Genomic DNA, 16,064 nt, shown 5'->3' with positions numbered 1-16,064 from the left:
GACAGAGTAGATTAAAAAATAAAACCCAATTACGTTGTCTAGAAGAAACTCCCTTTAAATATGAAGGCACATATAGGTTAAAAGTAAAGGGAAGAATAAAAAGATTAATTTTAAGAAAACTAAAAGGATGTAGAAAGATATACTATGCTAACACAAATTAAAAGAAAGCTGGAGTAACTATTTTAACTTCAGACAAAGCAGACTTCAGAATAGAGAAAATTATCAGGAATAAAAAGGGGCATTGGCCGGGTGCGGTGGCTCAAGCCTGTAATCCCAGCACTTTGGGAGGCGGAGACGGGCGGATCACGAGATCAGGAGATGGAGACCATCCTGGCTAACACGGTGAAACCCCGTCTCTATTAAAAATACAAAAAAAACTAGCCGGGCGAGGTGGCGGGCGCCTGTAGTCCCAGCTACTCGAGAGGCTGAGGCAGGAGAATGGCGTAAACCCAGGAGGCGGAGCTTGCAGTGAGCTGAGATCTGGCCACTGCACTCCAGTCCGGGCGACAGAGCGAGACTCCGCCTCAAAAAAAAAGGGGGGGGGGGCATTACATAATGATAGAGGTCAATACTCCAAGAAGATATAACGATCTCTGATGCACTTAACAACAGAGCATCAGAATACATGAGGTAAAAACTGGTAGAACTGCAAGGAGGAATAAACAATCTACTATTACAGTTGGGGACTTCAGCATCCTTCTACCAGGGATTAATAGATCCAGCAGGCAGAAAATCAGTAAAGACGTAGTTAAACTAGACACACTGCCAAAGAACTGGATCTAGTTGATGGCTATAGGCTATTTTATCCAACAACAACAGAATACACATTCTTTGCAGTGTCTCATGGAACATTCACCAAGATACACATCACATTCTGGGCCATAAACTTTATTTATTTATGTATATTTATTTATTTATTTATCTTTGAGACAGGGTCTCACCCTGTCGCCCAGCCTGGAGTGCAGTGGTGCAATCTTGGCTCACTAGTAACCTCCACCACCTGGGTTCAAGCGATTCTCATGCCTCAGCCTCCCAAGTAGCTGAGATTACAAGTTTAAAAGTACAGAAATCAGCCAGGCACGGTGGCTCACGCCTGTAATTCCAGCTCTTTGGGAGTCCAAGGGGGGCAGATCACGAGGTCAGGAGATCGAGACCATCCTGGCTAACACAGTGAAACCTCTATCTCTACTAAAAAAAAAAAAAAAATGCTAACACGGTGAAATCCCCGTCTCTACTAAAAAAAATACAAAAAATTAGCCAGGCGTGGTGGCGGGTGCCTGTAGCCCCAGCTACTTGGGAGGCTGAGGCAGGAGAATGGATTGAACCCAGGAGGCAGAGCTTGCAGTGAGCCAGGATCACACCACTGTACTCCAGCCTGGGCAACAGAGCACGACTCCGTCTCAAAAAAAAAAAAAGAAAATAAAGTACAGAAATCATACAAAATATGATTTCTCTCATAGAGATGTGGTTCTCTCAGTAGAACCAAACTGTAAATCAATAACAGAAGGATAGCCAGAATATTCTCAACTATTTGGAGATTAAACAACACACTTCTAAATAGCAAATGGGTCAAAAAGGAAATCTCAACAGAAAATAAAAAATATTTTTAACTAAACAAAAATGAAAATACAAGTTACCAAAATTTGTGAGATACAATGAAGGAAGTACTTATACAGAGACTTCTAACATTAAATGCATACATTAGAATAGAAGAAAGATCTAAAATTAATAATCTAACCTTCCACCCTTAGGAAACTACAGAAAATATAACAGCATGAACCTGAATAAAAGGAAGCAAATAATAAGAAATTAGAACAGAAATCAATAAAATTGGAAACAGAAAAACAGTAGAGAAAATCAACAAAACTAAAAGCAGATTATTTGAAAACATCAACAAAACTGATAAACCCATAGCTAAGTAACCAAGAAAGGAAAAAAAGAGAGAGACGATAAAAATAACTAAAATCACAAACGAAATAAGGGCTATCACTACTGATCCCATGGACCTTAAAAAGGATCATATGACCACAGTTGTAATGACTTAGATGAAATGGACCAATTTCTTGAAAGAGAAAAGCTATCAAAACTCATACAAAGAGAAATAGATCATCTAAGTATGCCTATATGTATCACATACATTGAATTAATAATTAATGGCCTTGCAAAACATAAAGCACCAGGCCCAAATGATTTCACTATTAAAGTCTACCAAACATTTAAGGAAAAGATGACACTAATCCTCTACAATCTCTTCCAGAAAATAGAAGCAGAGGGACCATTTCTTAATTCATCCTATGAGGCCATAATTGTCCCAATACCAAAACCAGATAAAAATCTTGCAAAAAAGTAAAACTACAGATCAATATTTTTCATGAACAAGGATGCAAAAATCTTCAAAATATTAGCAAATCAAATCCAACAATGTATAAATATAATCATATACCATGATCAAGTGAAATTTAATTCAGGTATGTAAGGCTGGTTTAACATTTGAAAATGTATTAATGCAACCCACCACTTTCATGGACTAAAGAGAAAAATTATATAATCAAATTTATAAATACAGAAAAAGCATTTAGCAAAATCCAGCAGCAAATCATGATTAAAAACTCTCTGCTAACCAGGAATAGAGAGAAACTTCTTCAACTTAATTTTTTAAAAATATGTTATAAAAAAAAAAATCTACAGCCAACACGTGACCTAAGTGTGTCAAACTAAATGCATTCCTGCTAAGATCAGGAACAATACAAAGATGTCCCTTCTCACTATGGGAAGTCCTAGCTAATGTAATAAGACAAGAAAAGGAAATAAAAAGTATATAAATTAGAAGGAAAGAAAGTTACTTCTGTTACTAGACGACATGATTGTGTATGTATGAAATCTCAAATAATGAACAAAAAATCTCCTAGAACTAATAAGTGACTATAGAAACGTTGCAGGACAGAAGGCTAATATACAAAATTCAATTGTTTTGACTTTAATTAACATCAGCAATGACAACTGAAATGTGAAATTATAAACACAATATCAATTATTACATTAACACCAAAAATACGAACTATGTAGAAATAAACCTAACAAAATATGTGTAAGATCCCTATAAGGAAAACTACAATATGCTGATGAAAGAAATAAAAATATTTCTTTTAAATATTTTAAAAATCTAAACAAAAGAAGAGTATTCTATGTTCACTGAGAGAAGACTCAATATTGTTAAAATGTCATTTCTTCTCAACTTGTAGATTTAATCCCAGAAATTTATTTTGTGAATATCAACAACTAATTCTAAAGTTTAAATGAAAAAGGAAAACAAGTCACCTAAAACAGACAACACAATACTGAAGAAGAGAAACAAAGTTGTAGGACAGGTCCAAATATCCAACTTCAAGAGTTACTATACCAAGGCAATCCTATCCAAAAAGAACAAAGCAGGAGGCATCAAGCTACCCAACTTTACACCACTGGGCTACAGTAATCAAAAGAGCTTGGTACTGGTACAAAAACAGACACATAAACCAATGGAACAGAATAGACAGCCCAGAAATAAGGCCACACACCTACAACCATCTGATCTTCCACAAAGCTGACAAAAACAAGCAACAGGGAAAGGACTCCTTATTCAATACATGGTGCTGGGATAATGGCTAGCCATATGCAGAAGATTAAAACAAAACTTCTTCCTTAAACAATTATATAAAAATCAACTCAAAATGGATTAAAAACTTGAGTGTAAGACCCAAAACTATAAAAACCCTGGAAGACAAAACCTAGGCAATACCATTCTGGACACAAGCACTGGCAAAGATTTTATTATGAAGATGCCAAAAGCAATTGCAACAAAAGCAAAACTTGAAAAATGGAATCTAATTAAACTAAAGAGCTTCTACACAGCAAAATAAACTATCAATAGAGTAAACAGACAACCTACAGAGTGGGGGAAAATATTTGTAAACTATGCATCTGGCAAAGGTCTAATATCCAGCATCTATAAGAAACTTAAGCAAATTCACAAGAAAAAAACAAACAACCCCATTAAAAAGTAGGCAAAGGATATGAACAGACAATTTTCAAAAGAAGACATACACACAACCAATAAGCATATGAAGAAAAGTTCAATATTACTGATCATTAGAGAAATACAAATCAAAACCACAATGAGATACCATCTCACACCTGTCAGAATCACCATTAATAAAAAGAAAAAATAACAGATGCTGGTGAGGTTGCAGGGAAAAGGGAATATTAATACACTGTTGGTGGGAGTGTAAATTAGTTCAACCATTGTGGAAATCAGTGTAGCAATTCCTCAAAGAGACAAAACCCAAACTACCATTTGACCCAGAAATCCCACTATGGGGTATACACCCAAAGAAATATAAATCATTGTATTATAAAGAAATATGCATGTGTATATTCATTGCAGCAGTATTCACAATGGCAAAGACATGGGATCAATCTAAATGCCCATCAATGGTAGACTGGATAAAAAAAAATGTAGTATATATATACACCATGGAATATTATGCAGCCATATAAAAAGAATGATATCATGTCCCTTTCAGGAACATGGTTGGAGCAGGAGGCCATTATCCTTAGCAAACTAACACAGGAACAGAAAATCAAACACTGCATGTTATCATTTATAAGTGAGAGCTAAATGATGAGAACACATGGACACAAAGTGGGGAACAACAGACACTGGGTCCTACCTGTGGGTTAAGACTAAGAGAAGGAAGAAGAGTACAAAAAATAACTATTGTGTCCTTAGGCTTAGTACCAGGGTGACAATATAATCTGTACAACAAACCCTGGTGACACGAGATTTCCAATATAACAAACCTGCACATGTACCCCGTACCTAAAATAAAAGTCTAAAAAGTAAAAAATAAAAACTTCTAACATTCATTCTTCAATTTAAAAAAGAGGAAAAAAGAGTTATTATAGGGTACATTAATCAAGACAGTGTGATGTTGGTGAATGAATACACAAATAGATTAAAGGAACAAAATAGAGAGTCAAAAACTAGACCAATACCTATACATTTAACTGATCTTTGACAAAGGAGCAAAGGCAATTAGTATTGAGACAGTCTTTTCAACAAATGGTCAGCAAGGGCCTAGAGGAGAGCCCAGACTTTACAATCATCCAGCTATAATGAGGCACAGTCATTTCCTCCACACAGTCAGTTCAGAGAAGGCCAAGTAGGAGCCGAAACTCTCATTCCCACCTAGTGGTGACTTGCACCACATCCTAGACTTCCACCTTCCTCTGGTGATAACAAGATGCCCCTTGGCCTCCCAACGGGGGTGGTACCAGGGAATGTGTAGTAGAGGGTCAGTACTTTTACCACCATGCAGTGGTAACAAGGCATCCCCTGACATGTTGCATGAGGAGCAGTAATAAGGTGTTCCCGACCCTCCTAGCAAGGGTGGTGTCAGCAGAGGACTAGAGGGGAGCCAGAAAAATCACAACAAGTTGCCCTTAAGGTTATCAAGAGAGACTGAGTGAGGGACCTAGACTTCCACTTTTACCTGAAAGTAATGAAGCAGAGCCCTTCTGTTCATAGAGTGTCAGGGAACATCTGCTAAAAATGAAGCTCTAAGTAAGGTCCAGAGTCTCATATGATAGTACCCAAACATCTTGGATTCAATCGCTATTACTCATCATATCAAGAACCAGGAAAATCTCAACTTGAGTAAATAAAGACAACAGAAGCCAGTACCAAGATAACACAGATGTTAGAATTATCTGACCAGGATTTTCGTGAGCAATGACAAGCACAATTAAAACAAAGACATAGAAAGGCTCGACAAAGAAATATAAAGAAACAAATGAAAATTTTAGAACTGAAAAATACAATAACCAACATTAGAAACACTATGGGTGGGCTCAACAGCAGAAAGGGGAAGACTGAGTAGAGCAACAGAATGGAGAAGACTGAGTAGAGAATCCATGGATTGAGAAGAGAACAAGAAAAATGACCCAATCGGACAACAGACATCAAAAGACATTTCTGCATCAAAGGGCATTATCAAGAAAGTGAAAAGACAATCCACAGAATGGCAGAAAATATTGGCAAATTCTCCATCTGATAAGAGTCTAGTAGCTGGAATATATAAAGAGCTCCTACAATTCCATAACAAAAACACCAACAATCCAATTTCAAAATGGGCAAAGGACTCAAACAGATATTTCTACAAATAATATATGTGAATGTTCATAGCAACATTATTTATAATCAAAAAGTGGAAACAACTCAGTGTCAATCAAGGGATGAATGGATAAACACAATGTGGTCCATCCATACAATGGAATATTATTCAACCATAAAAAGAAATCAAGTACTGATACATGCTACAGCATTCGTGAGCCTTGAACATGTTATGCTAAAGTAAAAGAAGCCAGATGTAAAAGCCTACATATTGTGTAATTCCATCTATATGAGATATCCAGAATAAACAAATCCATAGAGGCAGAAAGTAGATTTAGGTGCCATGCTTAATGCAAAGTGCTCACATATAGGATGTCTATAAAGAAGTTTCAAAACTTAACAGCAGAAAGCAAACATTCCAATTAGAAAAATGAGCAAATGGCATGGAAAGACATTTCACTGAAGATATACACATGGCGGATAAGCACATGACAAGATGTTCAACATCACTGGCCATAAGGGGAAGGCAAATGAAGTCTATAATGAGGTATCCCTGCCCACCTATATGATGGGGGGAAAAAAGTGACAATACCAAATGCTTATGAGGACACAGAGAAACTGGATCTCTTCTAAGTTGATGGTGGGAATGTAAGTGGTACAGCCACTACTTCAGAAAAGAGTTTGTTGGTTTCTTTCAAAAAAAGAGAAAAACTAAACATACTCTTACTATACAATTAAGCAATTGTGCTTCTGTGCACTTAACCCAGAGAAACGAATATCCACACAGAAAGCTGCATGTGAACATGTGTGTTTTATTTGTAATAGCAGCTTTATTTGTGAAAGCCAAAAATGTCAAAATGTCCTTCATTTGGTGAATGGTTAAACAAATTGTGGTATATTCATACCATGGAATACTACTCAGAAATAAAGAGCAAACTATTGACACATGCAACAGCTTGGATAGATCTCAAGGGCATTAGGCTGAATGAGAAAAGCCAGTCTCAAAAGGTCACATATTGTGAGACTGATCTCAGAGATAGTAGGAGCAGAGTGGTAGCGAGTAGAATGGGAATTGGGGGAGATCTTTGTGGCGATAGGATAATTTTGTGTCTTGATTGCTTGATTGTGGTAGTGGTTACATAAATCTACACAAGTGTTACAACGGCATAGTACTTTATACACATATTGTACCAATGTCAAATGGTGGGTTTGCCATTGTGCTGTAATTAGGTCAGATATAATCACTGGGGGAGGCTGGAGGAAGAGTATAGGGACTTCTCTGTGCTCCTTGGAACTTCTTTACAACTTCTTATCCAACTGTATATGAAAATAAAATGTAGAAGAAAATATGCAACAAACTAGAAGAAAATATATGTAATGGCAAAAGGATTGTTATTTACTCATCGATTCGGAAAAAAAAAAATCTTCAATTTAAAAGTTAAGAAATCACCAGGTGAAAAAAATACAACTACTTAATAAATATTTGAAAAGATTTGCTACATTTCTAGTAAATCAAGGAAAACAAAACAGCAATGAGAATTTATCAGAGGGTCAAAAATTTAAATATTTGATGTTAGCAAGGTGGGGGCTGCAGACCAGGCCCTCTCATAACACCCGTTAACGTGGGAATTAAATTGGTATAGATTTTTTAGAGCCATCTGTCAAAATTGAGAACATGCATTTGCCGAGTCCCAGCAATGCCCATTCTCTGCCTCCTAGGGAACATTTCTCAGCATACAGGAAATAAGATGCACAGAGGCGTGTTGCATGTGGATGCTGACCGGGGGGCAGGTGGTACCTGGTACAAGGGTGGCCAGGGTCACTGAAATGCAGCCTTCAGGGGGATCCAGAAGCTGAACAGGTCTGGGAGATCCCCCCTTCATGGAGAGCAGAGCCTTCTCTCCTCCTGCAGCGATGATTGAGGGATAAACCTCTGGCTGATGGGACTCTGGCAGGGCCAGGCTGCCCATGGGTTCCCAGCCTAATGCAGGTTGAGAAGTGGCTCGCCCTGTCACAAATCCCACTAGGTGAATGCTTTGTTTAAAAATTTTCCTGTAGAAGTGAAGCAGCTTCATTCAGTCAAATTAATCCATCCAGAGCAGATCATTTAAAATAGTGGTTAGTGAAGAGGGGGTCCTTAACTCACACTCGACAGATCCGGGAGACCTGCTGTAGCACAGATGGGAAACGGGAGACAGCCAAGTTGGGAGGGTGAAGGCATTGCCCGGAATCCTGCTCCGAGTGGTTTCAGGGAGAGGACTCCAGTCTCAAGCTCTTCTCCTGGGCTTTATTTACCACAAACCCCTCCTCAGGCCCTGAGTCAGGAAGCTGCTTCCCACAGTGATATCTGCAAAGAGCTATACAGCCAGCTGGGATAAGGGATGAAGGTCAAACCGAAAGTGACTATTTCTGTGCAAAGAAACAGAAAAATCTTATGGGCCCAACAGCAGTAGATAATTGAGAAAGTGACACTAAGAAAAGTCATAAAAGAAACTGTGGTTCCTTATTAAACAATATGGAAAACTGTCCACTCCTGCCTATAATCCAAGGAACTGCCAGTGGACGCGGTCACGAGGCCCATTTTCATCCCTCAAGCGGGCTTCGATGACAAGCGCTCAGTGCCCATGAGGTGGCAGTGAAACTATCCCTCTCAGAGATCTTACTTATGTGTGGCCAATGTGGGACAGCTGATTTGTAAAGCAGGTTGGCAATCTGTATCAAGAACCAAGGGGTGTCCATTCCCGCCATCAGGGTCGTCCTCTTCTGGGTATTGATGCCAAGAACATAATTGACAAAGATGTATATTCAAAGATATTTGCCATGGCATTATTTGTAACAATGAATAAAGGCAATACCAAATGCCAGTGGTCCTTGGGTTTCTCCCCGCTCTGGCCCCCTCTTCAAATCACTCTACATGCTCCAAAGTTACCAACCATCAGTCCATCCCCTCCACAGCCATGTCTTAAGCTCAGACCTGTTTCTTGAGCTCCTACTTTGTGGTCCCAGGATGTCCTTTAGACAACCCCCTTGGATGCACAAAACTGAATTCACATTCCCCTTATCTCCTCCTCTTTCAACCTCTCTTATTTGAATACAGCAAACAGCGTTCCCACCACCTAACCCCTCAAGTCAAACCTTCAGACAACATTATTGTCTCCTTCCCATCCCTCAACTCCCCATTCCTTTAATCATCATCTCCAAAATCTCTCCAAAATCCGCCTGTTTCTCTCCAACTCCACCACCACTGACCTGGTCTAAGCACCCCCCCCCCCACCCCGAATGACCACTGAAATGGAAATCCTACAAAATGGTTTCCTACAACAATACTTTGCCCCTGCCCTGATCCATTCTCTGTCTTTCAGAGTCCTCTTCCTAAAACACAAATCTGACCATGTCACGCCTCGTGAAAACCTTCAGCCACTTTCTGTTCTCCAAAGGATCAGCTCAGATCCTGAGCAAGGTTTACAGGACCTCAGGCCCACCTCTTTGGACTGATCTCCAGCAGCTTCCTCTTGCCCCCATGGCCTTTTTCCAGCCTCAGATGCACCACACCCTCCTTGCCTCCTGTCCTTCTGCAGGCTCTGTGGGGACACTCACATCTAGAGCTCCTTCTTCCCCCACTGGATGAATGACTCAGTAATTTAACGGGTGAATACTTCAGATGCTGCCTGCACTCTGTCAACTGGCATCACAAAAAAATGATACTGATAGAAGAAACAAAAGAAATTCCTAGATGGCACTTTTTAAAAATGTCTTATAAATTTACTGTCTAGCCAGACACTGTTTAACCCATCTTGAGTTGTCTAGCCAGACACTGTTTAACCCACCTGAAGAGTGAGTTCTGACAGCTCAGCCTTGATCTGCCTCCTGCCTGGCACCAGCCCTCCTGGAACTGGTTCCTGTGCACCATCCTACACATCTCCTTCCCGCCTCCCTTCATTACGTACTCTATTTCCAACAATGTCGGGCTATGATAGCTTAAGGAAATACAGGAATAAAGGAGGCTTACAGCCAAGGCAAGAAAAAAAAAGGGAGGGCAGTTAACAATAGAACTGCCAGCGACCAAGGGTGAAAAGAAGCCTGGGGAACAGGAATCAGCCTCGAAAGCAGACCTCTGCCAGGAAAGCAGCTAAAAACACTGACATCTCAGGGTGAATACAACTCAGGAGGGGAATGGGAATAGAAAAGCAGAGTGGCTGGAAGAGCAGGCTTCGAGGTCAGAGCTGGATTGATCCCACCTCACCGTGGGCAAGTTACTTCCTCTCTTTACTCATTTATACCATGAGTTATTGTGTCTGCACATGGCAGTTTCTCAACAAATCCTAGCCTTTCATGTTCTGAATGCTGAATATATGGAGAGGGCAGGTAATAAGCTAGAGACAAGCCAGCAAAACTAGGGTTTCAGATCAGAAATGACTTCACTGATGGAGCTGCAGGTAGCATTGTCCTGGGCTGCCCAGCCCTTGCTACTCCTTAGCAGTTGAATTCATAGTCATCTTTTCATGGTGTTCTTTTCAACGAGTCCAAGATTTTGGTGAGTGACAGCTTCACCCCTAGAGAGAAAGAAGTATTCTTCCTAATTCCTCCTTTCGTGCTCCCTTCATTTGTGCCCATGAGTCATTGTTTTCACCACTCTGTATTTTGCTCCTTAAACCTCTCTTGGATCCTGTGACATGCTGAAGAAGCCTCCTACTGACCTGTGAGAGCCAATTATTAAATTTCCAGAAATTTTGTAAGCTGGCTGTTAAACACGACCATTACCAAAAAGTGTTATAAAAATCTCCAATTAAATAAGTTATATTAACAATATGTTGAAATTCACCATTTCCAAATTATTTTTCTGCATTTTACTGTTGTCTGTGCTTTGGAATTTATTTAAATGAAATACATTTCTATTTTGGAAATACTATTTAATGGTGTGCTGGTGCACAGCTCTTCCACCTTTGTGTTCAGCGATATCACATTGGGAGCTTGTGATTGGCCATGGTGGTAGTATTTATACCACAGAAATTGGCAAAAGCTACAAATTAGGGCTTGGTTTGCTGTTTTTTCATTCCCTAAGAAAACTAAGAAAGTGATAGAGAAAATGTTCATGCAGATTAAACCTAAAAATGTGCCGTGTCCATATTTGTTACATTCTGAATAACACAAAAATTGGGAAAATACTCTTCCAAACTCAAAAACTATCATCTGATCCAGCAGTCACTCATGTCATTACAGATGAGTGAAGTTAAGACAATCATCTTCATTGTTTCACTTTCTTCTTACTTGTCAATGTAAACAAAAATATCAACCAGCATTCATATTGGAACTACATTCAGTGGTCAGTTGCAAACAGGCTGACCAACGGTATAAGAGTTCAGCAAAAATCAATGAATGCATGCTGTGAGAATCAAATGGCTATATAGAATTTGTAATAAAGAGTATTTGATATTTTATTACTTGTAAATTGTGCAATATACATCCTTTATATCAGTAAAATTTATAATGAACTTATTAGATGCATATTTATTTGTTTTTGCTCACAGTGCTGGCAGCACCAGCTTGGAGGCCTCCCCTTCTCTACATCCCACTGTTGTTTTCTTAGGTTAGGCCATCTGTCATCATTCCAGGTTTCATCCTCTCCAATCCCACACCCATATTGCTACTAGATTAATCTTCTTAATATTAAATGCAGTCACGACACATCCTTCATTAAAACTACCAGTGTCTATCTGGGACCTTCTGAGTGAACTCTGGGCCGTAGAAGGCCTTCCTTGCTCTCCCGTGTTCACCTCTGCAGCCTCCTTTCTTATCAGACTCCCCTGTTCCCATTTTACTAAAGTTAGGCCAAACTGCCTGCTGTTCCCAGAGTATGCTTTACTTATTCATGCCACTGGGCCTTTGCATGTGCTTTTCTCTGCTTGAGATGCCTTTCCCACTCCCCCTGCTCCCACCTCCTGCTAGTGTCCACTTAGCATTAAAGCCATGCTCAAGCATCACCTCTCCCAGGAGACCATGCTGCCTCCATTTCGGCACTTGCTATCACTGCCAGGTTTCATGCAGGTCCAACATTCTGCCCCCCAACTCCCACTGTCCTACGATCTGGAAGATCCTCTGGGCTGGGAGAGACATCTCCAGCATCTAGCATGTGGCTTGGCCCCAGGAGATACCAAGTAAGTTCTTGTTGAATTAATAAACTACTTAATTGGTTTTAGCTACAGCCTATAGCAAATCACAGGATTTAGCCAGGAGAAATAGGCATGACTCATCTATGAACTCAACTATTGCTTTAAAAAAAAAAAAAAAAAAAAAAAGTTGTTTAAACTGTTGAAAACCTCAACTGAGTTTTTTCTTTCCTTTAAGCATACAAACAAAGCCAGGTGAATCATTCCTTTTCCATTGTTTTCTGGAAGCCAGCTAGACATAGCCTGAGACTTCTTACTTTAAATCACTGATACTCTTTAAGCAATAACAAAACACTTGCTTCTGAAAGATAGTGACAGCCATCATTTACTGGGCTACTCGGATGCTCCAAGTATATTCTAAGTGCCTTACACGTGTCACCTCATGAATCCTCAACAACATCGTAACACATGGGGCATTATTATCCCCATTTTACAGGTGAGAAAAATGAGTCTTAGGAAAGTTAAAAGAGTCATTTGAATTTGCACAGATGCTGAATAACAAAGCAGTGATTCAAACAGGAGTTGGTCTGATTCTAAAGTCCATGTTTTCTATTCTGAGCCCATTCTTTATTGCTAAAACAGAAATACAATGTCTATCAGGCTTATCCAATGACCTGGAACAGATAATACTCCAAATAATAGCACAAAGTGCACTGACACAGGTCCTTGCCCAGCTGTGTTCTTCTTATTCCAGATACCTAGACCCAGTAAGAAGTTTGCCCTTTCCCTGACCCAGATTTATAGGAGAAAACTGAATGACACCAAGGAATACCTGCGTCCTTCGTTAAAGGCTGCATCCGAAAGTCTCCGTGACCGTGTCTAGGCCTTCATCATGGGACAACTTTCCAACAAGGAGCAGGGGTCTCTTGCAAGTCTGTCCGCGGAGCTCCCTGCTACCAGCACTGTTGCTGCTGCCTTTGTTTACTGCTTGTCACTAAGCACTTGCTGCCCAGTGAGTGAGTCAACAAGGCCCCTTCCCTTTCCTGCCACCACTCTCGTTCCCTGGGTTCTGCGCAGTCTCTGGCCTGTTAGCAGGCACTGCCACCCCAGCAGCCTGCGTCCTCAAAGCCAGTGACCCGTGAGAGAGCCAGGAAGAGCTCAAGTGGATTAGGTGCCACTGAAGGCAATGGGATTGCTGCTCAGCGGGGCTTTTACACTGATGTATCTTTATCTCCTGGTCCAATCAAAAGAAAGCTCTGCAAGGAACTGGGGGCGGCCCCAGAGCAGAAGCTTAGTGTCATCAACTCAAGAGTCCTCCACACCCTTTCATGGTGTCAGACATTGGACCTGCAACCAACAGGACAGGGAACCATGCAAAAGCAGCAGGAGGAAAGGATAACCTGGATCTGTCTGTGAGAAAACAAGAAAAATGTGGTTAGGGGAAAAGGAATTCTTACTCTCTCTGGTGCTTGGATTCAGAAAGGAACCAGCAGAGATGCAGAACAGCAAGAAATAAATCATAGTTCTGTAGTGGAAGGGGTGAAAGAACAGATCTCTCAAACCCTTTAAATCAAAAGCAGAGTCAAAACTGAAAAGCATTTGTTTAAAAAGAAAACATGAGTTTTTGCTTGACTACATAATAAAATACTAAAATTTGAGGCTGGGCGGGGTGGCTCACGCCTGTAATCCCAGCACTCTGGGAGGCCGAGGTGGACAGATCACGAGGTCAGGAGATCGAGATCATCCTGGCTAACACGGTGAAATCTCATTTCTACTAAAAATAGCAAAAAATTAGTCGGACATGGTGGTGGGCACCTGTAGTCCCAGCTACTCGGGAGGCTGAGGCAGGAGAATGGCGTGAACCCAGCAGGCGGAGCTTGCAGTGAGCCCAGATCGCACCACTGCACTCCAGCCTGGGTGACACAGTGAGACTCCATCTCAAAAAAAAAAAAAAAATTTGATGAAACTCCGTGCTGGTGAGGGCATGGGGAATGAGCACTCTCATATGCCAATAGTGAGATTATAGATAAGTGCAACCTCTCTGCAGGAAATTTGGTAATATTCATCAAATTTGTAAATGCACATATCCTTTGTAAACCCAGCTGCTAAGAAGTAACCCCATAGACATTCTTACAAAAGTTCACTAAGGCATCTGAGAAAGGATGCTCATTGCAGTGTATTTTTGTAATAGCAGAAAATTGAAGGCCACTGAAGTGCCCATCAACGGTGATTACTGTGGTTCACACACAGCGGAAAACCAGTTATGCAGCTGTGTAAAGAAAGGACGTAGATCTGTGTGTACTGGCATGTAAACAATTGCCTAGAAAATTTTTGAAGCGACAAGGGGTATGGAATAGCCTAGTATATTTCCTTTTATCACACATAGGTACATAAAGACCAGGTATATTTATGTATATTATTCTTTATACACTGTAGTATATTAGAATATTATGTGACATAGTCTTGTGGCTCTGGAAGGAATCACAAGCAACTTAATAGTGGTTGCTTTGGGGAAAGAGTTTTGGCTCATTATTTAGTCAGGAAAATTATTGTTCATTTTGATATTTTTCCCCTTATAACTTTATATTACTTGAAAAAAAACTAAAAAACACAGTGTTTTACAATTTTTTTTCCTGCTTAAAGCTATCTGTATTGACATTCCCTGCTAGCTAGCAAAACATTTTACAATATCTGCAACCATCTTTTACTGTTTTTTCCAAACTTGTCTTCTCATCAGATTCAGCCTTGAAGACGATAAAATGCAGATTCCCAGGCACCGCCCTGAATCTGCTGAACCTGAATCTGGGTCAGAGCCAGAGCGTCTGCATTTTCAGCAAGTGTCCAGATAATTTTTATTTAGTAATTTTTTCAGGCTGACCATGCAATCTTTCCCCCAGAGGAAGAAAGTTAACTCCTCCAGTCATGTGGCTGGTTCACAACAGAACAAAAAGCAACACCTAAGTCACTGGTCAACAGGTAAATGCTGATCTGCTAAAAGTCACCACCACCTTCACTTTTTCTGTTAAAAATACTAGCATCCAGCAGTAACCCCCTTCTACTGTTGCTCTGCTAACATTTCATTAAGTCCATTTTTTTTGCACAGAAATTTTGTTAATGTATTTTTGTTTTTCAAGTTATCAAAGCTAATTGTTTCTCTCTGAGTCATCTCTGTGTCATTCCCTATATAATTTTGTAATATTTTATGTATTTTTATTTTTTAAGGTTCTTTTCATGTCAAAATTCTTTATTGTATATGATCTTTTTTTAAAAAAAAATTTATTTTAGGTTCGGGAGTACATGTGAAGGTTTGTTACAGAGGTAAACTCATGTCATGGGGGTTTGTTGTACAAATTATTTCATCACCCAGGTATTAAGCCCAGTACCCAATAGTTATTGGTTCTCTCTCTACTCCCACCCCCCCACCCTCAAATAGACCCAATTGTCTGTTGTTTCCTTCTTTGTGTTCATAGTTCTCATGATCTAGCTCCCACTTATAAGTAAGAACATGCTGTATTTGATTTTCTGTTCCTGAATTAGTTCACTAAGAATAATAGCCTCCAGCTCCATCCATGTTCCCATGAAAAACATGATCTCATTATATTTTATGGCTGCATAGTATTCCATGGTGTATGTATACCACATTTTCTTTATCCAATTTGTCATTGATGGGCATTTGCGTTGATGCCATGTCTTTGCTATTGTGAATAGTGCTGCTATGAACATAAATGTGCATGTGTCTTTATAATAGAACAATTTATATTCCTTTGGGCATATACCCAGTAATGGGATTGCTGAGTCAAATGGTA

At 39.8% G+C, this 16,064-nt stretch overlaps 1 protein-coding gene across 1 annotated transcript in view; it reads right to left on the bottom strand.

Annotated features, from left to right (window-relative positions):
- The window catches only part of FRMPD2 (FERM and PDZ domain containing 2), a 127,943-nt gene extending 114,525 nt beyond the window's left edge, over positions 1-13,418 (bottom strand). The window contains exon 1 of the mRNA XM_010383729.2: positions 13,091-13,418. Within this exon, the coding sequence (XP_010382031.1) occupies positions 13,091-13,115 (25 nt within the window). The 5' untranslated portion in view covers positions 13,116-13,418. The remainder of the gene's footprint in view (positions 1-13,090) is intronic.
- Between the last annotated feature and the right edge of the window lie 2,646 nt (positions 13,419-16,064).

Source organism: Rhinopithecus roxellana, chromosome 11, assembly GCF_007565055.1.
Source record: "Rhinopithecus roxellana isolate Shanxi Qingling chromosome 11, ASM756505v1, whole genome shotgun sequence".
NCBI classification, from domain to species: domain Eukaryota; kingdom Metazoa; phylum Chordata; class Mammalia; order Primates; family Cercopithecidae; genus Rhinopithecus; species Rhinopithecus roxellana.
This window is presented reverse-complemented; position numbering and strand designations above follow the sequence as displayed.